This window comes from Humulus lupulus, chromosome 5 (assembly GCF_963169125.1).
Source record: "Humulus lupulus chromosome 5, drHumLupu1.1, whole genome shotgun sequence".
NCBI lineage: Eukaryota > Viridiplantae > Streptophyta > Magnoliopsida > Rosales > Cannabaceae > Humulus > Humulus lupulus.
The window spans coordinates 8,432,855-8,457,887 of NC_084797.1; the positions used below are offsets into that span (position 1 = coordinate 8,432,855).

The 25,033-nt window shown below is 35.3% G+C and overlaps 3 protein-coding genes across 9 annotated transcripts; 1 reads left to right on the forward strand and 2 right to left on the reverse strand.

Annotated features, from left to right (window-relative positions):
* Positions 1–25: 25 nt before the first annotated feature.
* On the reverse strand, positions 26–3,448 carry LOC133834339 (autophagy-related protein 13a). Of its 5 annotated transcripts, XM_062263924.1 has the most exons (5): positions 3,312–3,448; positions 3,060–3,122; positions 1,410–2,798; positions 1,135–1,310; positions 26–628 (listed from the first exon to the last, which is right to left on the reverse strand). In XM_062263924.1, exons 1-5 carry the CDS (start codon positions 3,375–3,377, stop codon positions 313–315), a joined length of 2,010 nt encoding a protein of 669 aa, XP_062119908.1. In that variant the 5' UTR covers positions 3,378–3,448; the 3' UTR covers positions 26–312. The 5 variants fall into 5 exon arrangements, with proteins under 5 accessions (XP_062119908.1, XP_062119910.1, XP_062119909.1 ...); XM_062263926.1 differs by lacking the exon at positions 3,060–3,122; XM_062263925.1 differs by lacking the exon at positions 3,060–3,122 and having other exon boundaries at positions 1,410–2,807.
* A 1,698-nt stretch (positions 3,449–5,146) lies between these two features.
* Positions 5,147–9,666, reverse strand: LOC133834340 (uncharacterized). 3 transcript variants are annotated; one of them, XM_062263931.1, is made up of 9 exons: positions 9,512–9,666; positions 8,361–8,460; positions 7,863–7,979; positions 7,625–7,771; positions 7,084–7,227; positions 6,810–6,962; positions 6,286–6,383; positions 5,517–5,727; positions 5,147–5,398 (listed from the first exon to the last, which is right to left on the reverse strand). In XM_062263931.1, the coding sequence occupies exons 2-9, from the start codon at positions 8,425–8,427 to the stop codon at positions 5,313–5,315; spliced, it is 1,023 nt and encodes a 340-aa protein (XP_062119915.1). In that variant the 5' UTR covers positions 8,428–8,460; positions 9,512–9,666; the 3' UTR covers positions 5,147–5,312. The 3 variants fall into 3 exon arrangements, with proteins under 3 accessions (XP_062119915.1, XP_062119914.1, XP_062119913.1); XM_062263930.1 differs by having other exon boundaries at positions 7,084–7,230; XM_062263929.1 differs by having other exon boundaries at positions 7,084–7,245.
* Positions 9,667–12,773: 3,107 nt separating this feature from the next.
* On the forward strand, positions 12,774–15,487 carry LOC133778800 (auxin response factor 16-like). Its single transcript, XM_062218823.1, has 3 exons — positions 12,774–12,834; positions 14,068–15,098; positions 15,269–15,487. Exons 1-3 carry the CDS (start codon positions 12,774–12,776, stop codon positions 15,485–15,487), a joined length of 1,311 nt encoding a protein of 436 aa, XP_062074807.1.
* Positions 15,488–25,033: the final 9,546 nt, after the last annotated feature.

Here is a 25,033-nt window from a genome sequence, read left to right on the forward strand (position 1 = left end):
TAAAAGGAAGATGGTTTGGGAATAGTTCTAGAAATAATTCTAATTCATTCAACTTTTTCTCTTTTTAAGGACAATTTTCATATGAAAGAATAACCCAGCTAGCTGAGCATAATGTTTCAAAGTTTAAAAACATTGAAAACAAATAAAAAGTGAGAACTTACAATAAAAATAAATAAAAAAACTGTCAATGATGTAACAAATTTACAATCAGGATATGTACAAGTCTGCTAATCCTCTCTCCAAAATGGAAATTTTCAAGTCTTTGTAAGAGGTAACCAAACCAAATGCACTTTCCTATATAAAATTACAGGTCTATGCTTCTTTGGAAACCACCCTAGTTCCACTTTTAGAGAGGAGGAGGTCTTTCATTTCTCTGTAACTTCGAAGCTCTTCGAGTGCATCAGCTGCCTTTCGGGGCATAAAGAAGCCTGAAGCAGTAGTGATTCCACCATCAGGTTCAGCCTTGAAGGAGTTGGTTGAGTAACAGCTCGAATCTTGACGCAGAGGAGGTGCATTCCTCAGCATGTGAACAAGAACACCAACAGCTGCATCATGTGACTGTGATTTTCGAACCATGGTCTGCGACAGTGAAGAAGAGTCGGAAGATCTTTTGCCAGAAAGATTTTGACTGCTCAATCAAAAGTTTCCATTAGTATGGTCTAGACCGATTTTTAACAAGTGCGACAGAAAGAAGCACAGCAAAAACAAATCTCTTAGTTTTGAAGTTTTTTTTTTTTAAACTTGTAATGTCAACAATGGATACTAACATTATAGTTTATAAGGTATTGTGTCAGAATACTAAGAATGCCACAAAACCATTAACATCAAAAGTTGAATCCAGATCGTGAATAATACTAAGATGCTTTTTCCCTGATCAAATTTTCAGGTCATTATCATCATGGCATTTCGCCGTGTTTATTTGTACTAATGCAAAACAACAGAGAAACAAAAAGACATGTTTCAAGTCCAGATAGCTTCGCATTATCCAAACAGCCAACATAACCAACCAAGTCTATAATCCAGAGCAAGTGAGGTAGAGAGCAATAATTTCAGAAAACAATTGGATAACTTTTTTGAGCTGATAATGGCTAATGACTCTGTTAATAACCATAGTATTCGGCAAAATTTAAGTACCTGGGATGAAAATCTGGTAAATCATCAACATCAAAAGGACATGAGAAGCCAAGATCATCTGAGTCATCCTGAAAAGACAATCTGCCGGAGCCTGGAGAGAACCCAACTCGTGGTGAGTCGCTGGAAGACAATGGTCCTGAAAACCGCCCTGAATCATCTTTACTATCTTTTAAGGCCTACAAGGAAAATTAGTAAAAGTTATCAGCAAAGACAATAATACACAAATGACAAATGCTATAAATGTAGAACAACTAAATCAGAAAAACCACAACTACCTTCGGACCAGTGAAATGATTTGAATTTCCAGTTGGGGTTTCTCCAGCCCTCGAAGGATCTAATCTTCGTAATGACCTGATCCCAGATGGAGACTCCTGTGATGAAGTATCATTTCTTGTGCTTCTGGGGGATAACGGAGGAAGAGAATTTCTATTTGGATCGGAAAAATTGGAAGAAATGTATCTAGACCCTCTTGCTGTCATTGTTGATGGAATAGATACAGGGGCAGTTTCTGAATGTCTACGGGCTTGCATTGAATTAGGGTTACCATTGTAGAAGTATGTAGGGGGAGATGGAGATGGAGATGGAGATGGAGACGATGAAAATGGAGGTGAAAGCTGATACTCATCGAAACCGATTGTCTTTTGATAGCTTAGCAATCGGTTTTGGACTCTGATAGGATACATATCATTAGGTGATGACGGAAAATCAGATGACGTAGGAGATGGACGATATGCAGGTGGAGATCCAAAAAGTGTTTGGTTCTGAATAAAGGGTCCAGGCCTGTGAAAACCACTTGTCCAGCTGTGTGGGCGTTCAGACTGTGCAGAAGATGGAGATTGAACCCCTCTCAATGGAAAGGAAGTTGCACGGACGCCCTTGTCTGAAGCAGGGAAAGATCTCAGAGGGTCAGTAGCAGGGCTACCAACATAATCTGTAATTATCTTAGGCGGCATTGCTGTTGAAGGCTCAAGATTAAAATTGGATAGGCTGGAATGGTAAGTTACAGACATACAAAGACGGCCAGGAAAAGCCTCCACGGGCGTGAAACTATATTCTTCCATCAATTTCTCCTCTGGCCTAGTGAATGGATCCCCAAAAGAAGAAACCTTGTAAATAATATCAAAATTATAAGTATGACTAGAGCTAGTTAGCTGTTTAAAGATCTTGTGAGCTGGCAGAAGTCTCATCAGCGAATACAGAGCACGTAGAAGTACTATCGACTTCTGATATGTCTTTTTGTAAGAGACAGACATTTCACCAGTTTGAGGAGCTACCACCCTAGGGGATTCATACTGAACAACCCACCTCTCTATAACCGTCTCAGCAGGCGTCCCGACTGTTGATGCAGTGTATAGATTGTCCACGGATGAAGAGTTGAGCCCTTCATGAACAAGTATTATGTCGATTATCATCGGATCCACCACATTTCTATGCCAAAAATTCAAATTTTCTAATGCTGCAGGGCGATCTCCTCGTATTAAGTTGAACCATTTGTCACTCTTTTTCACTCGAGATACCGACGAAAGGTCGCCACTACGATCATGAGGGCGCAAAGAAGGAATCCTAGAGTCCAAAATAATATGCAAGCTCTTCAAAAGAAATTGAGAAACGATATGTTCCAATTTCCCCAGTTCGGATGGAGGGTTACTATGCAAATCCATACCCTGAGAAAGCTAAAACTCCAATTACATATGCTTCTCTTCTTCTAAAGCATCCCAAATTAGAAGCAATCTACTCCCAGAAAATCCACAAAAAGCTCAAAGTCAAATTCACTACCTTAAAAAACTAAATCACCAATTCAACCCCATCTCTTCTTGTAAAGCACTCCAAATTAAAATCAATAAAACCCCAAATAAGCATATACAAGCCAGTAAATGTTCAAATTCAAATTGAAACACTGTTGCACTGAAATGATACAATTTTACCTTAATCCAAACTGAAGCTTTATGATCTAACCATGCGAACCACACAAGCTTTAAGGCAATTGACTTTTAAATAAGGAAAAACCACAAAAATTAGTGACACCCAAATCATTAAAACCAAAAATAATAACCTGGGCAACAGCGATTTCGCCCAAAAAATTCAGAAAAGTAGCCGATCACGCAAATGAACGCAATCTAACTAAGGATTCAATCAATAGAACAAATACATGAAATGATTTATCAAGTTAAACTTACCAAAAGGGTAAGAAAGAGAGTAACGGTGGTTAAAGTTGTTGTTGTTCGTCGTCTTCTGCGAATCATCCAAAACAATTAAGACTTGCGTAGAGCACAGAAAGTCCCATTCAAACTGTTCTTCTTGTCTTGTATTTTTTTTTTATTATTATTAATGTAATTAATTGGTTAATATACGCTTATAGTATAGCTATGAATGAACCTTTGGGCTTTAAGTGTACTTTAAGGTTGGGGATAGTGAGTGTTTGGGTGCACGTTTAGGCTTCTACACATTACACATAATACTAACAAAAATTGCATTAATAATAATAATAATAATAATGGGTATTTGTGACATAAATATCCAATGTTTTACATTTGTTACAACCTAATTTTTTATTTTTACGATAAAAATACTCAATGTTCAATATATATTAAAAATAAATACATAATTATTTTTCTTTGCAGCAAAAATACTTACAGTTGTTAAAATATTACTTTTGTCAGTACTTTCTGTGTTGGAATTGTTAAGCATATTGACTAAGCAGGCATTTATCACTATGTAATCGAAGACATTTTAAATTAATACAAATTTAAAAAAAATACATATTTTGATAACAAAAATAATTAAATTACAGAGTGATATATATCTGGTGAGTCAACACTTAATAGCTCCAACAGATGAGGCATTGAAAAAAAGTGATGTTTTAAAAACTTCAAGTATTTTTGCCGCAAAGAAAAGAGATTAGGTATTTATCTTTAACATATATTGAACATTGAGTATTTTTGCCGTAAAAATAAAATATTAGGCATTTAACTGTAACAAGTGTAAAACATTGGGTATTTATGCCGCAAATATCCCTAATAATAATTGTATTTTTTATATTTTTATAAGTAATATTTTAGAAGACTATTTATGAAAAAAATTTATAAAATTATAAAAAAAAACATCTATAAACTATAAGATTTATATTTTTTTGGACGTGTGTTTTGTCTCATTATTTATTGGACCCAATATTTTAACAAATTACTTTTTGGACCTTGTGTTTTGTAAAATTGTTCAAATAGATTCATATATTCAATTTTGATGAATAGAAAATTGAATATGACAATACAATTATTATAAAGAATGATAGTGTTTTTGTTTTGAATTGTTAATTTGATGAATTATTTGTGATTTTAGTAAAAAAAAATTGACTTTTGTTCTGAATTTTTAATTTAATAAATTATTTGTGATTTTAGTTAAAAAAAAAACTTTGAGCGAAAATAGGTTTAAGGGTCTATTTGAACCATTTCACAAAATACAGAATTAAAAAGTAATGTGTCAAAATAGAAAAAGTAATATGTGAAAATAAAGGAACAAAACACACCTAAATTATACCATGAATTAATTTATTACATATATATTTTAATATTTTCAACTATTAGCTATTAATATTTATTTATATACAAAATTGTATTTAATATTTAAAAAAATGAATAATGTATTGTTAAAATCATTTATTACGATTATTAAACTAAAATTTAAAATTGATTTTACCATCCATATTAACCTCAATACATTTAGCATAAAATTCTAATCATCTATCAAAATTGCACACAACAATTTGCCAATGAGTACATCCAACTGAATTCTCTCTTCTTCACGTAAGAAAAAAAAGGTTAATGTGAGAGCTCTTAACTTATTAAGATTGGTGCTTTGCATTTTTTGTAAAAGAAAAAAAACCTTTATTGATTCAATGACATTTTTGTTCTATTTGAATTTTTTTTTAATGTTTATGTATGACGATGTGATCAAAATTTTAATAAATATAATTAGTTAGACTAAACTAATATTTGTGTGTATATTTTAAGTACACGTAACATTACTCCTCGTATCAATACGAAGATACATTGAACTAGAAAACCACAATTTGCATCCAAAAATTGTTATTCTACAAAGGAGAGTTATTACATGTCAAAATTTTGGTTTAGACTTTAGATCACAAAATCATTGAATTCCAATTAGGAAAGTATAGACAGAACTCAGTAAGGCCGGAACTTCCTAGCTGCTCTGAGCTGTTGTATTTTCTTTTTGTCCTGCTCAAATTTGCTCTGGAGCATCATAATCTCTGAAACAAATCAAAGTTTTTTGCTTCAGTCTCAACCGACACTTTTGGACAATAAATATCGATTTTGAACATTTCTTTAAAAGGTGAAAAGAACCAAGTAGTGCTGAACTCAACATACCATTCCTCTGGGATTCTTTTCTTTGGAAGCGGTAGAAGTCAAGACCAACTTCATTGGTTTTCTTCTTGGCCAACTTGTTATCTGCAACAGCTTGGGCAACAGAACCTACTGTGATTCCACTTTCAGCATCGGTCGTCTTTTTCCTTCCTTTATGATGGGTAACAACTGTCCATCCTCCTTCGGCAACACGAGCTTCTCTTTCTTTTCTTTCCTGCATATGCCAGAGAAGGAAAATGACGACCGTAGAACCACATGATTTCAAGAGGAGTGGAACATAAGATTTATATGTATGTATGGGTGTAATGATGTTTGAGGAAAAGTAGCATGGACTACATAAATGTAATGATATATCTTACCAAATAGGAGGAAAAGAGACAACTACTCAAGAGTGCACTCCAACAAGAGAAAAGGCACACATACAAAATAGTCTTATATTTTAGTCATAAAGATTCGACAAGCAGACTAAAACTTCACATTTAATGTTCTTTCTAGGTATGATTTATTTAATAAACTTTTAGCCAAACCCTACAACCTTTTACCTAATCCTCCTGAGTTTCAAATAGATGTGAATTATGTAAACATGCAGGTATCATCAGTGTCTACAGATGAGAATGAAACGTGCAGGTATCATCAGTGTCTACATATGAGATTTTCATTCGGCTTGGAGCACGAGAATTTGTGGAGCATTTTGATTATGATACTGCTTAAGGCAATGGTTAAAAAGAGTTCGAGAAATTGAACACGACTTGAAAGTCTTCGAAAGGTATACCTCTTCCAATTGTGCCTCATGAGTAGTAATAAACTCATCTATTCTTTCTTGAAGTATGGTCAACCCTGGTCGACTCTGATGGTACTTCGTAATCCATTCTGCATTTATGAAATTTAAGTGAGCAAAATACTCGTGTTCCTCATCAATCAGAAGATGGAAAAAAAACATCTATTCTGATTTCACCACTGTGAATGTGATAATAAAAAGCAAGTAGAATATGATGTACAAAAGACGGTTTCAACAAAGTGGGTTTCCCACCAAACTGCATAAAGAAGGCATGATCTACCCATCCTAGCAGAAGATTTGTGCTATTAAGTGCAAGGATTACGTAGCTTAATCACTTATTTTAATTAGAGATGAGAGTTAGCCCAATTGAATAAATATTAGATGTCCTTAATGACAAACATTATGTTACTTGCTTTTCCTAAATAAAATGCATAAATTTCTACACTACAAGTGTATTTGTTACTACAGATTTAGAGTACTTCACTTATAAACAAGTATTTCAAATTGAGAAAGCATACTTTTCATTCCTTTGGAACAGTCCTCATCCCCCGAAGAGATAAGATAAACATCATCTTCAATAGCTGTTTCTTCCTTTTCCAGTGACTTCAACTCTTTTGATGAATCATGATCTATCTGCTTCTTTTTGTTTTTCTTTGCTTCCTTTGACCTGCCTACATTAACAGTTTTGTTTAGTTATCCTCTCTGTTAAATGAGAAAAGAAAAGAGTACAATTTTCTGCCCCTAGAAAGCAAAATGATTATAACCAGTACATACTCAAAACCCATTATATACCTTTCTTCCTTTTCAAAAAGGGTTCATCTGTTGACGGGGCATGGCAAACCTCATTGTGAGCATCTTCTAATTTATCCTGTGCAGAGTCATCTTCCTTAGAAGAATTTTGATATTTTTTCTTCTTCAAAGCTTTCTTTGACCTACCTACTAAAGAAGAAATACCTAATTAAAAGACAATTTTCAGAAGAGCACAATGAAAATGGTGTTGCTTAATAATATGACAAATTCCCTAGAGCGAACAATATGCTTTGGGTTGTGATTTCATAATACAGATAAAAGTAAATTTCTTAAAGCAATATATATATATAAAAAATAAAAAGTGGTGCCTGATCTTGCTTATGTGTGCAAATTACCATTTTGTATTTGTTTCTACTTTTATAAAAGAACAATATCGTAACCTTAAGACTCAAAGCGCACACATTTTACTACCCTTCTACCCCTTTATGCCCCCAAAACACAAGAAAAAACTAAAAGAATATCCTAGCCTACATAAAAGTCAGGATTCTAGGAAAAGAAACAAATGTATCAGAGTTTAGTGTACCATGTTCATTTAAATCGTCAGCAGGCTCGCAATCAATTTGCTCATTGTTTTCAATCAAAGCATTGTTGTTCTCTGCATTCTTCACTTTTCCCTTCCTTGCTGATTTCTCACCTTTCTTCTTTTTCCCTTTTCTTATTGAAGTATCGTCTAAAGCAATTTAGAGAAAAAGGTTACAAGTTATCAACCACAAAGGCAATCAACAAATAATTTAGCGAGTAAAAAAAAAACACAAATTTACCATCAAAAGGAAATTGAACAAAGTTGCCAACACCAACATTATGTTCCTTCTTCCTTTTTCTCTTCTCTGAATGTTGGTCCTCTTTAGGTTCGGCAACAATTTTGTTTAATTTTCTATCTAGACACAAGCCAGATAAGGATTAGAAGGTTCGCACCCCTCAATGAATTCATACAAAGAATATCATTCTTGATTGATCCTTCATTGCATTAAATATTTGTTTCGAAAAGCTAAACAAATTTGGTTAACTAACTCTCAACTTCAAAAGATCGCTAAATAAGTTTGCAAATCCTATTGCTAAGAAACACCTAGAAATCTCCATAGGTGTATTGCAATTGCAGATCACAAAAACCGTGCTTTCGATCTCAAGCAAGAAAGAAAAGAACCCAAATTAGAAAAACACAATTTAAAAGCATATCCTAAACTATGGCTGTGACTTATTAAATACGCAAACCAAATAAAAATAAATAATAAAAGAAGTCATAAATTAAGTGGACAAACCTTCTTGGGAAAGCTCGGTAAGCTTGTTATTTTTCCTTTTTTTCTTCTGAAAATCATTGGTTCCCATCTCTATAATTTTCAAGACACACAGTAGCCCCAACTGAGAGAGAAAATCAATAAAGTTGAAAATTTTGATAGGTAAATAGACAATAACCAAAAAAAAAAAATGATTGGAGCAATATTAGAGTACTTCTCTACCTATAAACAAAGATATGTGATATATAACAGTATGATGACCGCAAAATCAAATTGTCTCTGATGATTATCATTTTCATCTGATTTTCACTTTTCAAGATACAAAGACAATGTATAAACGGCAGCCCTTTATTGCCCAACTCTCATTCAAATATATATGTATGTATTTCAGCAAAAGTAACAACTTCCCACACAATTTTTCTGCAACAATTTGACATTAGAGAGGAGGAAAACAGCGTTTGTGGTATGCACTCATCTCGACTCACATGGACTTCCTACATAGTAATTTTAACTTTGCAATGTGAAAAATATTTCATTATTGATATGCAAGGAATGATTCAAGATGCTCAAGTCCATCTCGTTCTTCTCTTATCTAATATTTATATTCATACTCAGAAAAATTCATGCGATATACACCAGGAGATAAAAATATCCAAATTCAACCCAACTTTTCAGGAAAATGCTAAAGGGCACATAGAATGCTTCAGCACTACACAGATAGGGTTGGTTATCATTTATATATCTTCTTATGCATATAGGATTCAAAAATCTCAGTTGTGGTAGTAAACACCACAAGAACCATTATGCCTTTTATTTTGTTTTTCGTTCGTTATTTGAGCTAACTAGGATTGATAATATATATATATGCAGATACCAATATTAGTGCATTTAATTGAATAATAAATTTACTAAAGTTTATCCAACATTCCAGAAACAGTATATTCTCTCAAAATAACATGCTCTTGGAATTGTACAGAGCTTCTGCAAATAACCGCACCTTGGATTTTAACAACCGTATGATTCAATATTGCATTTAATTGAATATGTATGAATTTCAGCAAAAGTTACAACTTTCCTCACAATTTTTCTGCAACAATTTGACATCATACCCATTTTTCTTTCTGCTATGTAAGAATACCAATTCTACAACTTGATGAGAGAGAGAGAGAGGCTACCTGCACCGTGCCTGAGAGAGAGACCCCGGCGGTGGCCGACGCCGTGCGTGAGAGAGAGAGGGAGTGAGTAGTGAGTGAGTTCTGTGTGTGTGCAACCTGTGTTCATCAATGGAGAGAAGGACTAGACGAGGAGTAATCGTGAATTGAGGGAGTGGGAGATAGGCTTAGGGTTAGGATACTTTGGGCTTGGGCTTGGGCTTGGGCTATAGTTACAGCCTTAATATTAAGTTGGCCCAACTTGAAGTTGTATAAATTCTGGTGTAAATTACATGAAATATGGTAATTTTTCCCTAAGTTTGATAATTATGGGATTTTTAACTTTGTGTATTTTTTATGATTTTTTTTACATTTTATGAGCTTTTTTTTCTATAATTTTTTTTTATAAAAAATACTTAATTTTGCTAAAGAATTACATTTTTAGGTCAAACTTTTTTTTTTCAATTTTACAATCTTTTTTTCTTTCTATGTGTTGTTTTCACATTTTCATTTAGTTTATTTTGGATTGATGTTTAGTTCTTCTAATATAATTAATTTTTTTTATTTTATTTTAGGTTGATGCAACAAGTTGTTTTCAAGTTTTTTTCTTGAGACAGTATTTTTGTAGTTATGAAACTTTGAAAATTGTGTTTTTGAAAATTTGAGTACGTATTTTTTAGAAAAAAATTAAGAATAATAAAAAAAATCAAAAAAATATATTTAAGAAAAAACTCATTTTTTATGGTATTGAGTTACTACCACTATCAAAATAATTTTTTTAAAACTAATTTTATAGTGGTAAGTGGTTTTCTCCATACCACTAATGAACTAAAAAAACTATCTTGATAGGGTAACTGGTTACTACCACATCAATTTTTAAAATAGTTAAGTTGATACTAGTAACCAGTTACTATAAAAAAAACTATATGTATGGAAGGAAAGGAAGCCATAAAAATGTGTTAAAAAAATAGAAAAGACCATATTTTGGTGACATTATTTTTTTGTCCATATTTATAAAAATTAAGTTTAAATTTATCATAATTTTGTAAATCTCTCTAAATTATATTGGTATGAATCTAAAATGAAAAATATCAATTTGGCCCCTGTGTTACTGGATCAACCATTGTATTTTGTTAAATGACAATTTGTACCATTTGTTTTACAAAATTGATCAAAATAATACCCTATGTCAAATTGTGGTCAAACTATTTTTAAAAATGATAGTAGATATTGCTTGCAATTTCTCTAGTATCTTTTTTTTTAAAAAAAACCTTACCTTTTTGTAGTCTTATTTTCTTTTTTAGTATTCTCACTTGATGGCATGCCACCATAGCTACTTAGAGCAACTCCAATGCTCGTTGTTTGGAGAAGTGCTTGACATGAACTCTTTTTCCAGCCGAGAATTAAGGATTGGCAGATACTTGACATTTATGGAATGATAAAGATGAGAATTCACAAAGGCAAGAAGAGTCTACACCCAAAAATAAGTAGAAATTAGATGTGGTACCCAATTTAAAGGAACCTCTTTTATTTTTACCCATTATTTTAGATTTTGACCTTAATACCCAATATTTCATTAACATACCTATTATAACCCTTTTATTTCATATTGAACTAGTGGAGCTGGTAGAAGATTATTTAAAGAGAGAAGTAAATAGCACACAGAGGTAAAGATTGAGATTTTTACATTGGACTTCTAATAGTGTTTTAAGGGTAATATGGGGAATGTGATTAAAAAAGTGGGTAACATTCAACTAAATGTTATTAGTAGCTATTTTTGGTTAACTAATCCTAAAATCTGGGTACTTTTCAAGTTATCCCCAAAAATAAATACACCCAGTAAGATGAGCATGACATATTCAATCAAGGGTAGTTAATGACCATTTTCTTCATTATCATATTTTCTTCAAGAGAAACAAACATGTATTGATGATAGAAAGATACAAATATAAAACAAAGTAAATGTATATACTACATAATAACCTCGTTAAATTCTAGATATGTTTGTTAGCATGACATTGATTGTAATCAATGTCTTCAGACAAGACAAAACTTGCTGCAAGGCATGAGGGGTCAGTCAAGCAAGTGACCTTTTGTCCCTGAACTTCTTCTGCCTGCGCAAACAAACACCATGTACATGTACATGTAAATCCATAATGGCTCATAATGAAAATTTAAAAATTTAGGCAACAGCAAGTATGCAACTATACCTGATAATATATTATTCCTTTCACAGATACGAAAAATAGGGCTGAGCATAAAATCTGAAAAATCGAAAAAACCGTATACACCGACTTACCGAACACTGAAAAAACCAAAACAGTTTAAACCGAAAACCGAAAAAACCGCCGACGGTGCAAACCGCCACTGTTCGGTCAGTTTTGAAATTTTAGGTGAACCGACCAATAAAACCGAAACTGACCGAACATAATAAAATAATAATATAATATTATATAATTATTAATTATTAAATTTTTTAAAATTTGTACTTTTAATTATGTTTCAAACTTTAAAATTTACAAATGTAATTATGTTCTATATATTTATGTTTTAAAAATACACAAAAATGAATTCCAACAATCTAAAATTTTTAATTTTTTAACTAAAACTTTCAAAGAAAAAAAAACAATAATCAATTCGGTTTGGTCGGTTTAACCGACCAAATCGCGGTCCAAAACGGTCGGTTTTTTTTTAAACTAGTTTGGTTCGGTCGGTTTTTGGATTGCACCAATCCGGACCGAAAACTGAATTCTGGATTTTTTGTTGTGAAAAAACTGCCCAAACCGACCGATGCTCACCCCTAACGAAGACAGACCTTACGCAATTTATGAGTACGGGAGATGTATGCTTAGACAAAAGATCATAAGAAACCAAGAGACTAGTAAGATCAACAATTTTACAACTACTACGTAGATTGATCTGAAGAACAAAATGTTGCAGTAGTTATAGCTATGTTTTCACATATACAAAAGGTTTACCTTCGATTCGACAGTTATGGAGGACACGTCTTACTTCAATTTTTTCCCTCTCTAATGCAGCAGGTAAAGCCGCAAAGAGATGTACCATAGTAAGACAGTCATCCAAATATACAAAAACACAACCATATCAGGCACTTGTTCTATTCTATCAAGTAAGAGAGGGATAACTAGTTTAAAAATAGGCAAAGACAAACCTCTCTCGAATAAGTCTATCAAGTTTGTAATTGGGTTTAGATTTTTCTAGCCGCTTTGCATGTTCCTCATTCTTCTTTAATCTTCTTCTCATAAACCCTTGTTTGTTTCTCTAAATGTCTCAAGTAAAGGCTCATGATGAAGAAATGCAATATCCTTCAAGTGATAATAAGTGTGGTGATTTCCCTTCACCTTCTTCTTTGGCTACCGGGGGAAAACACCCTTGAGTAGTATGCATTCTATGCAAGGTCAGCTCAAAAGAAATTACTATGCAAATCCATGAGATTCAAACAGTTGGTCAAAAATTTTAGCCAACTGGTCGAAAAATTTAGATAACTGGTCGAATTTTACACAAATACCATTTTGCAAAAAAAAACTATTAAAAGTAGACCGGAGTACAAAATCACTTAAAAAAAAATCATTTTCACAAATTTCTCATTATATAAATACTTCAGCTAAGTCATTCGTTAATTACTAATTACTTTATCTCATACCAAACACCCTCCAAGCAAAAAGGCTTAAAGGGCTAATAAATACTCAAACGACAAAAAACAAGTAAAACGACAATTGCATAAAACAACTAGCATCTAAATACTAAAAAATAATGTAAAACCAAAATGGCATATTAATGTACTATAATTCCACCCTGAATCTTAGTTGAATAAAATAAAATAAAATTTTGAACATTTGATTGCTAAGCAATTAATAGTTTTGTTTTACCATCTTAATTAATTTCTTTTCTAGTATCACTTTAATTCCTTCATTTTATATTATTAAGTTAGTTATTTACATTACAACTCTTGTAACAGCAGTTTTTCTTTCTTTAATATTATTAACAAATTAATTAATTTGTCTTATATTATTGGTTGAATATATATAATCCAACAACACCCTATATATGTACTAATTGTCTAATCAGCCCTAGCTTTATTAGCAAGATTTAACTATATATATACATTTATATAAAACCTTTGTATATATAATCAACTAAACAGTTATACATGTATACATGAAAAAATATATCTTTTAAAATAATATATATATATTCATTAGAAATAAAAAGAGTATTTTTTTATAAATAAAATATAATATGAGCATACGCGGCCTCTAATTTAAAACTATATATATATATATAAATATTATAATTTTATATTAATTTTTTAAAGTCTGAAGCGGATTTTCAGTTAAATAGATATTAAAAAAATATCAAAATTTTTAAAAACAACTTAAAATTTGAGGGTCAAGATATTTTTTTTAGTCTTTGATGATATTTTACTTTTAAATTAAGTTAACCGACTTCATTTGAATTTAATATAATGATCTCAAACACTACATATTATATATAAGTAGAAGAACTCTGTAGGGTTTGGTTTCTCTACTACTGTTCTTGTGCATATTATTCCTTCTCAGTTTCGATTTTTGGACTTGTTTCTCTGTGTGACAAAAACAAGAGCAAGAAGAAGAAGATGAACGAACCTGGTGAAGCAGGAGAGAGGAGGAACGTGGTAGATCCCCTGCTATGGCACGCCTGCGCCGGACGACTGGTTCACGTTCCTCCGGTCAATGCGAATGTGTTTTACTTCCCTCAGGGCCACGTCGAGCACGCCGGAGCCAACGCCGATTACTTAGCCGCATGTAGAGTTCCGCCGAACGTTCACTGCCGAGTCACGGCCGTGGAGTTCAACGTGGAATTAGATAGCGATGAGGTTTTCACCAGGATTAGTCTCGTCCCGTTGCCGATCGAAGCCTACATTATCGACGCCATCAACCGCGACTGGGTCGACGACGTTTTGGGCGGGATTGTGAATTTAGAGAGAGCGCAATTTTGTTCTAAGGTGCTTACTCAATCCGACGCTCACAATGGCGGTGGTTTCTCAGCTCCGAAGAAACTGGCGGAGACTATTTTTCCGGCATTAGATTACAATGATGATCCGCCGGTTCAGACTCTTCGAGCCAGGGATGTTCAGGGCAGGATTTGGAGGTTTCGGCATGTGTATAGGGGGAGGCCTCTTCGGCATTTGTTGACTACAGGCTGGAGTAAATTCGTTAACGCCAAGAAACTTGTAGCCGGAGACTCGATCGTGTTCTCGAAGGCTGACAATGGCGAGGTCTCTGTCGGAATCAGGCGAGTGAAGAGGCAAAGTAGCAGGGTAGGAAGAGAGAGGGCTGAAAGTGCTATTGAAGCTGTAAATCTTGCGGTGCAAGTGAAGCCATTCCAAGTGAGTTACTACCCAAATAATGGTACCCCAGAGTTCTGCGTTGAGGCCACGGCGGTGTATGCGGCGGTGATGAGGAAGAGTCAGTTGGGCCCTGGGGCAAGATTTAAGATGGCTTTCGAGAGTGAGGATTCCTCTCGGGTGAGCTGGTTCATGGGATCCATTAACTCTGATGTAGATGATCAACCAAGCCGCTGGTTTGGTTCTCTGTGGCGCCTTCTACAGGTATTATTATTCAATTTGTTTTTATTGATTATATATATATATATATATATATACATATTCCTCTACACGCATGCATTGATTGTACAAAATAATCCTATAGACTCGTTTGTTAAAATTAAAATTATGTAACTGTAAGTGACATGGGATGGAGGAGATATCAAATTTGTGAGGTGCATCAACCCATGGTTGGTCCGAGTGGTGGCACACATACCATCCAAAACAATGACCGTGACCGTGGCCGTGGCCGTGGCCGTGACCGTGACCGTGACCGTGACGGCACACATGCAGCCAAGCAATTGGAGAAGTCCACCAATACTGAAAACAACAACAACCAGATACTTCACTTATTTGGTGTACGCATAGACACTGGACAAAAAAGCTGTCTCTAATGCATTTCATTAAGACACAGAAAGAAACAAAATGACAATAGGGTTAGGTTACTATTAGTTACTTTTATTTATGCATTTTTTTTTAAATGTTACTTTTTTTTCCTTTAATTCTTGTGGTTAAGTCTTGAACCGTACGTCCTCCTTTAATTATGAAGAAATATTTTATTTTTAAATTCCATTTAATAATTTATTATTTCTAGATATAATATAACACAGATAATTTATTTACTTGAATACTTTTATAAATTTATTAAGTGAAAGTAGTTCACATTAATTAACACTATTAAACAAATTTATAAAAATTATTAAACACTTTAAGATAACACAACAAAAATTCGCATTGGTGGAGTGAAATAACTAGTCATTTTCTTTAAGAGAATTAGGGAAAACCATATATGAATCGGACAACTTTCAGAAATTATTATAGGAATATTATCAATATATATATATATATATTTACAAAAACAAAGTATGAAAGAAAGAACGTCCCAAGTCCAAGCTCCAAGCTCAAGATTCAAACAAAAAAACAAAAAGAAAGAAAGAAAGAATTGAAGCTCCAAGATTCAACAAACCAAGAAAACGACATAATTAGCAGAATGATGATCCATATGACCATGAAATTTAAATTATATATATATCGATCTAAGGATAATCATCATAGGGTGGAAATGGAATGAAAAAATCATGTACATGAAACGACATTCGTCGAGCGAGATCAACACAAAAGACGACGATATCTTCCGCTTGGAGGCCACGATAATCGACAAACTCCGGCCAACTATCTCCGAACAAGACTTCACCGTCAGCCCTCAACTGCAGCTTCGCCACTACATAGATATACTCGTACGTCTGGTCCCTCACTCGAATCACAAAATCATTACTATTCAACTCTCCTGGTGTTACTGCTTCTGCTATCTCTCTCGGCAGCTGCAGCTGCTGACGGCGGCGCCTGCTAGTGTCCGACCTATTCAGTTGTTTCACGCACAGAAATGGCTGTAAACGAAAGCCATAAATACTGTAACCGTCTTGTGGTTGTGGTGGTTGCGGTGGCGGTGGCGGTGGTGGCAGGGGAGGAATCACAGTGCGGTGGGTGCTATCGGTTTTTAGTCGGATTACGGTGACTCTGATGTTGGTGGGAAGATCTTTGGTGAGAACTTTCAAGAGCAGAACGTCTCCGACTTTGATGCCGCGGTCTCTGACGAAGAAGTTCCATTCGGTTCCTTCGATCTTGACACGCCCGGAGGTCAAGAAGACAGGGCTCAGACTACGGACGTCGCCTACGCCCAAAGTTCTGTCGCTGAAGAAAATAAACGTTCTCTGAAGAATTGGAAGAGCTTCGATGGAAGCTGCTGGTGGATTCGGGAGAAAGAAGGTGTTGATGTCTTTCACTACGTTTCCAAACAATGGATTAGTGATCTCCATACTTGAAACATAGAAAAGAGAGAGAGATAGAGAGAAATGAAGATTGGTGGTGTTAAATTATATATATATATATATATATATAGTGTTTGGATTGGATTGGATTCTCTTAACGGGTTTTGGCGCCAATTTGTTCATGACATTAACTAACTCTCATATCATGTGTGTCCGTACTAGGTGGAAGTTAAGTTAGGTTTGCTATTTGTTAGTTTAGTTAGTTAATGCGGCTTTAGGTTAGGAGATTATACTTACATATATATTTGCTTTCTTACTATTGTTTGTATAATACTGCTATTTGGCACATTAATGTGTGCCCGATTGTAACATGCCTGGCATGTTACAAGCTAGGATGGTGCTCGGTCAGATGCGCACGCTAGGGTGCAGGCTGGTGAGCATGCTCATGCCTAGTTTGTACGGCAGTGACATTTTTGTAAATATCTTCAATATTTCCCATAAATGGACGGAACTTGGTAGATTCCATATTGAAGGGTCAATGAACGCAATGATGCGATTGGATTTGGGAGATTCGAAGAATTGGCGAGCTGAGAGCCAAATATGTATCCAAAGCAAAAATCATATATGTTCATAGTAGAAGGCTAAAAAATCAGAAGGCTCTTTGTAGGGGAGCACCTAGTGTCAGCTCTCTACCACCTTCTGGCGCAGGGTGCGTCAAGTGAGTTACTACTAGTTGGGGGAGGACTAGTAGGGCGAGCATATGAGGACCACGAGGGGGCTCATATGTCTCCATGAGTAGGAGTACTCATGGACATTATCGGGCCGCCCTGATAGTGTGTCAAAGTGTGCTGCCTGAGGTTTGTGGGTACGGTTCCCTTGGCTTGCCGGGATGCCGCTTGCATGGAACGTGGCTGAAACTTCCGAGAGACGTCGTGGTGTGCCATGGCTACAAGTCTCAACACGAGATGACACGGGAAGTCATTCGTAGGACTTGCTAGCATACAGGCATTTTAATATAATATATTTATATTTAACAAAATATTTTTATATTTAACCGTAAATTGTAAATATCACTTAAATTTAAATAAAATTAAATAAATTAAAATAGAATATTTTTAAGATATTTTACAATGATAATTATTTACAAATAATAAAATTATACATTTTATAGCTTAAATTAAATTTAATTAAACTTAATATTATATTAAACATATAATATTTAATCTTTTTTTGTCATTGCCAAATTAAAAAATTAGAAAAAACATAAACTTAAACAAAAATTAATTAATTAATTAATTAAAATATGATATTTTTAAGATATTTTATGATAATTTAAATAATTAAATCATATTTATTTAAATATAATAAATGCATATATCTTTTTTTATCTTATAAATTTGTGTGATAGTTTTTTTATGAGCTCATTTTCTTCATCAAATTCACAAAGAACATTGTCAATATATTAAAAATAGTTGATGCATATATACTATTATCTACACTATGTTCCATTAATAATTTCTTTTTAAATATTATTATATTTTATATATATGTCATGTAGCCATGTAAATATATATTCATGTCAAGGTTGTGTTTAGATGTCATATGTAAAGATTATTGATATAAATATTTATATATACTGTAGAATTATAATTCATTCTATTATATATATATAACAGTAGACCAACTTTTATTAAAATTATAAACAATGTTTACAACTTTAAAACTAAAAAGCACATTACACAAGTTGCTTATATATATATATATATATATATATATATTAGACTAGGATCAAAACCATTATGTATGTTAGTTTCCTTTGGTTAATTTTAGTTGATCGAGTGGTTACTAACTCTTCTTTGATGTGATCATAATCAAGACCATATAATAATGTTACAAGATTGATCTTCGTAGCAATTAATGATTCACAACTCAATTCATATTTTGCATGTAAAAGTAAAAACGATTGACCTTTTTTCTTATATTTAACAAAGCTTAAAAAGAGCTAATTAAAAACGACAGGCCTAAATACTCAAACGACAAAGAAGTAGTAAAACGACAACTACATAAAACAGCTTGCGTTCGAAGATCCAAAGCTCATCAAGAAGAAAGGAATGAGAATATCCTCTCCGAAGGTACGACAGACGGTGGTGGTGATGAGGCGTTGAGCAAGATTAACACAGAAAATGGTGACATCTTTCGACAAAAGCCCACGATCTTCCACAAACTTGGACCATCTTAATTCGAGCCAAGCTTCGCCGTCATCTCTCAGCTTCAGCCTTGTCACTATCTGGATACGCCGATACGTCTGGTCCATCACTCGAACCACAAGATTATTAGTACGCGACTCTCTTAGTGCTTCTGCTACCTCTCTCGGCAGCCGCACTTGAGGAAGACGAAAACGCCTGCTGGCGTCTTCCTCGGTCAGCTTTTTTACGCACAGAAATGGTTGTTGCTGTCGAGAACGACGACGATGATGATCTTGAACTTGTGGCCGAGGCCGAGGCCGAGGCGGAGGAGCAATCACAGTGCGGTTGTTTACGGCGTCCAAACGAATTGCGACGATTTCGATGAAGTTGGGCCGCCGCTTCTCAAGAACACCAGGCTAGCTCTACGGACATCGTTGAAACCCAACGTCGTGTCGTTAAAGAAAATAAACTGTCTGAAGAGTTGGCCTGTAAAAGCTTCAATGGAAGCCGCTAGTGGATTCGGGAGAAAGAAGGTGTTGAGGTCGGTCACTACATATCCAAACAATGAATTATCCACCATAAAATCAGAGTAGAAAAACAATTGGGTCTTTGAGAGAGAGAAATGACGACCAAGAGTACTGGTAGTGGTGGTTAATTTATATATGTAGATCGGATTTTGGCGCCAATTTCTTCATGATATTACCAAACTCATTACAGTTAAGTTAGGTTTGTTATTTGTTAGTTAACTAACAGATATAGTTGTCTCGGAATGTACATTTTAGTTTATTATTATTATTATATAATATTTGATTTTAACTTAAATAAAAAGAAAACTGAAATAAATAATTTTTTTTACTATTTAAGTATGGAGATTTTTAAAAAATATGGATTTTTAGCTATTAATGTGTAAAAATATGGTAATTAAACTTTACTTACTTTGTATGGAAAAATTTAACTACAAAAAATCAGAATATGGGAAAAGTTATCCTACATTAAAAAATAAAAAATAAACAAACAAATCATCCATTAAGGAGGGTAGTATTGTAATTAAACATCCAAATACTACAATGCTGAAATTTTGACTCGATCAAAAACATCCCCAACAGAATTTTTTTTTTCAGCAAGAACACCCATCTCCGGCTCGCAACACAATTCTCCTCCGGCAACTCCAGCCACAAACCCAAACCTCCAGTTACCTCCAGCCACGTGAAACAACACCTTCCTACAATCGGATATGCTTCTCCAGCGACGTCATTCTCCATCACCAGCGACGTCCTTCTCCATCGTCCAAAGCATCCAAGAAAACCGGGTTTGTAAAATCTTACTCTGTCAAATACTATATTAATCTAATTTTCTTCAACTTAAAATCTATTAATTTCCTAATTCTTCTACATAATATAGAACCATTGATTTCATATTTTTCTCATAGCTATTTTACAAATTATAATGATAATCATGAAGTTCATGATGTCCATTTTAAAAAAAAAACATAATAATTAACTTGAAATTTGAAAAAAATAATTAAACCTACTAATATGGTTGCATTGATTGACCAAAAATATACAAAAAAACAAGAACTATGATTATTTTAGATTCAACTTTGTCTTTGCGATAAAAAAACATTTGATATTGGTCTGAATTCTAATTGTCAAAACATTCAGTAACAACAAAGTAACCAGTTACCTTGAAAAATTGTTATATTTTTCCAATTAAGTTTTTCAGTAACATATTTAATTGCAGACTAAAGTAACCAGTTACCTTCACCAGTTACACCCAATTAAGTACTTAAAAATTTACAAAATATTACAGGTATGGAAAATACTACTTCTTTGGTTCAATTTGGAGACAAGTGGTCAGAGGCGAGGGAGGAGGTTGGTTCGTGGTCAGATCTGGTTTTTTTTTTGTCTTGAGATCTGTGGTAACTGGTTACCTTCACATTGTTTGTTTGTATATTTTAGGAGGTAACTGGTTACCTTCACATTCTGATGTGTGTGTGTATTTCTGGGTTCTATATGGTAACTGGTTACCTAGGTTACTAAATCATACTCACTCTTCTTCTTTTTTTCTTTCAAATGTGATGTTTTTTTTTTCATTTCTAATATGATTGACTCGTCAACCTCTTATGATAACTGGTTACCCCTCTTATGGCAGTAAGTTACTAATCGTACTGTAACTGGTTACCCCTCCTGATACATGTTATTTAACTTCTAAAATTATTTTTTACATAAATGTGAAAAAACACAAACAAGTGACTGGTTATCCCTCTAGATAAATGTTATTTAAGCTAGCTGTAGGATTTTTTTTACATAACTTTGAAAAATTAAATAAGTACCTAGTTACCTTACCCAGGTTTTTAAAAAAAAACATACAACCTAAAAAAAAAGGAAAAAAAATGTTTACAATAAATAAAAAAAATAATAAACACAATTCATATTACAAAAAAAAAAAAAAAATTGCAAAACAACCATGGAAAAATTTAATATAAAAATAGTTATATAAAATTAATATAAAAATAATAATCAAATTACAAACATACCCTTCAAAATTCTTAAAACTTGATTAAGAGTGAAAATATGGCAGAAACAAACTTTTATACAAAAATATGGGAAACTAAACCCATAAAAGTGAAATTAAAACAAAAAAAGCCATTGATTAATGTTACACCCAGATTTCGAGCCTTAAGAATTGTGATCTCGAAAGCTGGATTCGTTAGGAATGGGTTCATAATGTCTGGAACACGTGTCCGCAACCTAAGCACCGGACCTACAAGCAGCGGGAAACTTCGAAGATGGTAGCCTCGAAACCATTACAAGCTCAAAAGACAGACATTAAAACACGTCTGTTCTCGGATGGCCTCGGATCAGGGTCTCCGAGCCTGACATAAGTATGAGCTCGAAGTCGCATGACCTCCGGGAAATGTCATAGCTCAAAAGCCAGTAAGAGACCTGGGTGGGAACAGCATTGACAATATAGATTGATAACTCTGAATATCCTAGTGAGTCATTTTGGAGAGACGCGGTCTACATCGATTGTTGTAAATCCCCTATAATAAAGGGATATTTATTATTCAGTTATACGCCCCCTAATCTTCAGGAGACGTTTCCTTGTATATAGGATTACAGGCTTTAAATGCCATTAAATTTATTTAAAGATACAGAATAACTTCCCAAAATATGTGGGATAGTATTATGAAATTTCCTCTATAAATAGAGAGGTCATGCACCATGAAAAGGGACGAAATTTTTGTGATCTTGAGAGAAACTCTGGAGAATTCATTCTTAAAGAATTTTCAGAAATAATCTTAAGTTTTAATAATAAAGACTCGTGGACTAGGCAGAGTTAACGGCTGAACCACGTAAAAAATCTCATTTGTGTTATCATATTTTTCTTGGCCATAACCAATTATTGTTTTCGTGCTCTTATTTCACTGTTGACGAAAAATGGCGTCAACAGTTTGGTGCTTTCATTGAGAGCCTTAAGCATTCACTCCCTGAACAAGTTATGGCCGCTAATGATCAGAACGTTCCTGAAGAAAATTATCCGAGACGCCCTGGGAAACAGCCGATGGTAAACCCAGATGTTGAAGAGAGAAGCGGATCCTTCGATTCTCGGGGACCACCCGCACCACCAAGGGATGAGGATATGTATTACAATCTAGAGCGGTACATTCCCATTGTGGAACTTGAAAACCGACAGCTGAAACAGCAGTTGGCAGAAGCCAACAAGCGGAATGAGGAGTTAGCAAGGATAGCCGCAGAGGCGCGGGCGGCTCAGCCCCCGCCTCTGCATGAAAACCAAGCTCCCCCTCCTAGGGACGTTCATGTTCCTCCCCGCAGGCCTCGTGGGTGTCCATGAAAGAATGCTGCCACAAGAAGGCTGGAACAACCTCCGGCACCAGCAGAGCCATCTACGGTACCGGCGGGAACTGAGAACAACCGAGCCCCTGTAGAGGCTCGGACTCAAGTCCCTGGGAACGCGCAAAATGCAACCAACCCATCTCGGGCAAACTCCAGACCGTCCAGACCAAGAAATGGGTGGCAGCCACCGTCACCCATACGGTTCCCTCCATCACCTATAAGATATCCTTCACCTCCTTGCAGGAATGCTCAACCAGTTCGAGATCAGGACGAAAGGCGTGCAGGGAGGAGACAAGGAAACAGGGAAGCTTTCCAAGAGCGGAGAGGCGCCCTATCTGAAAAAATTCAAACATCTTGGTCTCGCACGACGGAAACGAGGTGGCACGTAAAAGACCCATCTCAAAATAATCATGCGACAAGTTTTACTAGTGATGACTCTGGAGATACCAGATCGGTCAGCATGCATGATCGAGGCCGAAAGAATACTAGGAGCCGCAGGAATCGCTCCAACCTACGGGAACACTTGAATCAAAGTCGAGGTAATGTTAACCCGATAAACCCGGACCTGAGGGATCGCTTAAATAGGCGTAAAGACCCTCTGCGGAGGCGCGAACCTGGAATTGTGATCGATGACAACCGATTCCAGACAAGACCCCTCGCGGACCCAGTCCAGGAAAGAATTGATCAGTTAGAAAAGGCCTTCAGGCTTTTGAAAAATGAGCAAGGTCAGGATCAATATGAAGATTCTAATGAGGAGCTTGAACCGTTTGCTCCCCATATTTCCAACACTCCATTTCCCCAAGGATTTCGGATCCCTCATGTCCCAACGTTTGAGGGAAAGTACGACCCGTACAACCATTTGAGTACATTCAATACCATAATGAGAGCAAGTAATGTTGGTTACGAGCTTAGATGCATGTTATTTCCAGCATCACTGACAGGACCAGCCAAAAGTTGGTTAGAAAAATATAGAAGACACTCAATAACTTCTTGGGATCAGCTGTCTAAAGACTTCAAGAAGCAGTTTAAAGCCATGATGGGGGTTAGACCTGAGGCGTCAACCCTGACTAACGTTCGGCAGCAGCCAGGAGAGACATTGAAAAGTTACCTTACAAGGTTTAACTTGGAAGTTGCCCGAGCTCGGAATGTGGATGACAGCGGTCACTTAATGGCTGTCCAAGCTGGAGTTATGCCAGGAAGTGCTCTCTGGGACGACATGCAGAGAAAACCGGTGAGGTCCCTAACCGAGTTTAACAAACGGGCACAGAGGTTTGTCAATGTAGAGGAAGCGAGGTCGACACTTAATGTGACTTCCCAGCCCGTAACTACAACGATAAACGTGAACTCTGCCTCAACCTTGGCAGACCCATCAGCTTCAAAGCCTGCTGCGGAAAACCCTTCCAAGAGAAAAAAGAACGAAGGGAGTAACCCCGAGGCCGAAGGAGGAAAGAAAAAGAAGGGGGAGAGATATTTCTCCGTGTACAGAGTGTACACCGAGCTCAACGAGTCTCGGGAGAACATATACCTGGCTAATGAAAACCAGGTCCCCTTTAGGCTTCCGGACCCAATGAGAAATCAAAAGTCCAAGAGGGACTCCAGCAAATATTGTCGATTTCATAGAGACACCGGGCATACTACTAATGAATGTCGACAGCTGAAAGACGAGATCGAAGGATTGATCTCGAGGGGTTACTTCAGACAATATGTCAAGAACCAGAGTACTAAGCAAGCGACCGCGAGCCAGAGAGCAGCCGCGTCGCAGCCCACACAAAACAATAATTCCCGAGCTAGGGAAGAGGATAGGCCCCCACCGATAGATGGAGAAGACATGATAACCATCTCGAGAGGGCCTCATCCCGCGGGCATGGGCAGAAATGCCCAAAATAGATACGTTAACGAGCTGAAGACTGGGGACAGGTCTCCCTATGAACCCGAACCTAGAGGTCCAAAAAGTCAAAGGATTGAATCCCAACCAATAACCTTCACTGAGGAAGACGCGTCCCATGTTCAGTTTCCTCACCATGATCCGCTGGTCATCACTCTTTAGTTGGCAAATAAAAGGGTCCACCGAGTTTTCATAGACAATGGGAGCTCAGTTAACATTCTCTATAAAGCAACCCTTGAAAAGA

Excerpts from the sequence above, each read along its gene's own strand:
- LOC133834339 (XM_062263924.1), bottom strand. The coding sequence starts at position 3,377 with ATGATTCGCAGAAGACGACGAACAACAACAACTTTAACCACCGTTACT. Across the intron at positions 2,799-3,059 it reads AAGCTTCAGTTTGGATTAAG|GGTATGGATTTGCATAGTAA; the intron begins GTAAAATTGTAT and ends TAGCTTTCTCAG. Across the intron at positions 1,311-1,409 it reads ATCATTTCACTGGTCCGAAG|GCCTTAAAAGATAGTAAAGA; the intron begins GTAGTTGTGGTT and ends TTTTCCTTGTAG.
- LOC133834340 (XM_062263929.1), bottom strand. The coding sequence starts at position 8,427 with ATGGGAACCAATGATTTTCAGAAGAAAAAAAGGAAAAATAACAAGCTT. Across the intron at positions 7,772-7,862 it reads TGTTCAATTTCCTTTTGATG|ACGATACTTCAATAAGAAAA; the intron begins GTAAATTTGTGT and ends AAATTGCTTTAG. Across the intron at positions 5,399-5,516 it reads AAAAGAATCCCAGAGGAATG|AGATTATGATGCTCCAGAGC; the intron begins GTATGTTGAGTT and ends GATTTGTTTCAG.
- LOC133778800 (XM_062218823.1), top strand. The coding sequence starts at position 12,774 with ATGTCTCAAGTAAAGGCTCATGATGAAGAAATGCAATATCCTTCAAGT. Across the intron at positions 12,835-14,067 it reads TTCAAGTGATAATAAGTGTG|TTTCGATTTTTGGACTTGTT; the intron begins GTGATTTCCCTT and ends ATTCCTTCTCAG. Across the intron at positions 15,099-15,268 it reads CTCTGTGGCGCCTTCTACAG|GTGCATCAACCCATGGTTGG; the intron begins GTATTATTATTC and ends CAAATTTGTGAG.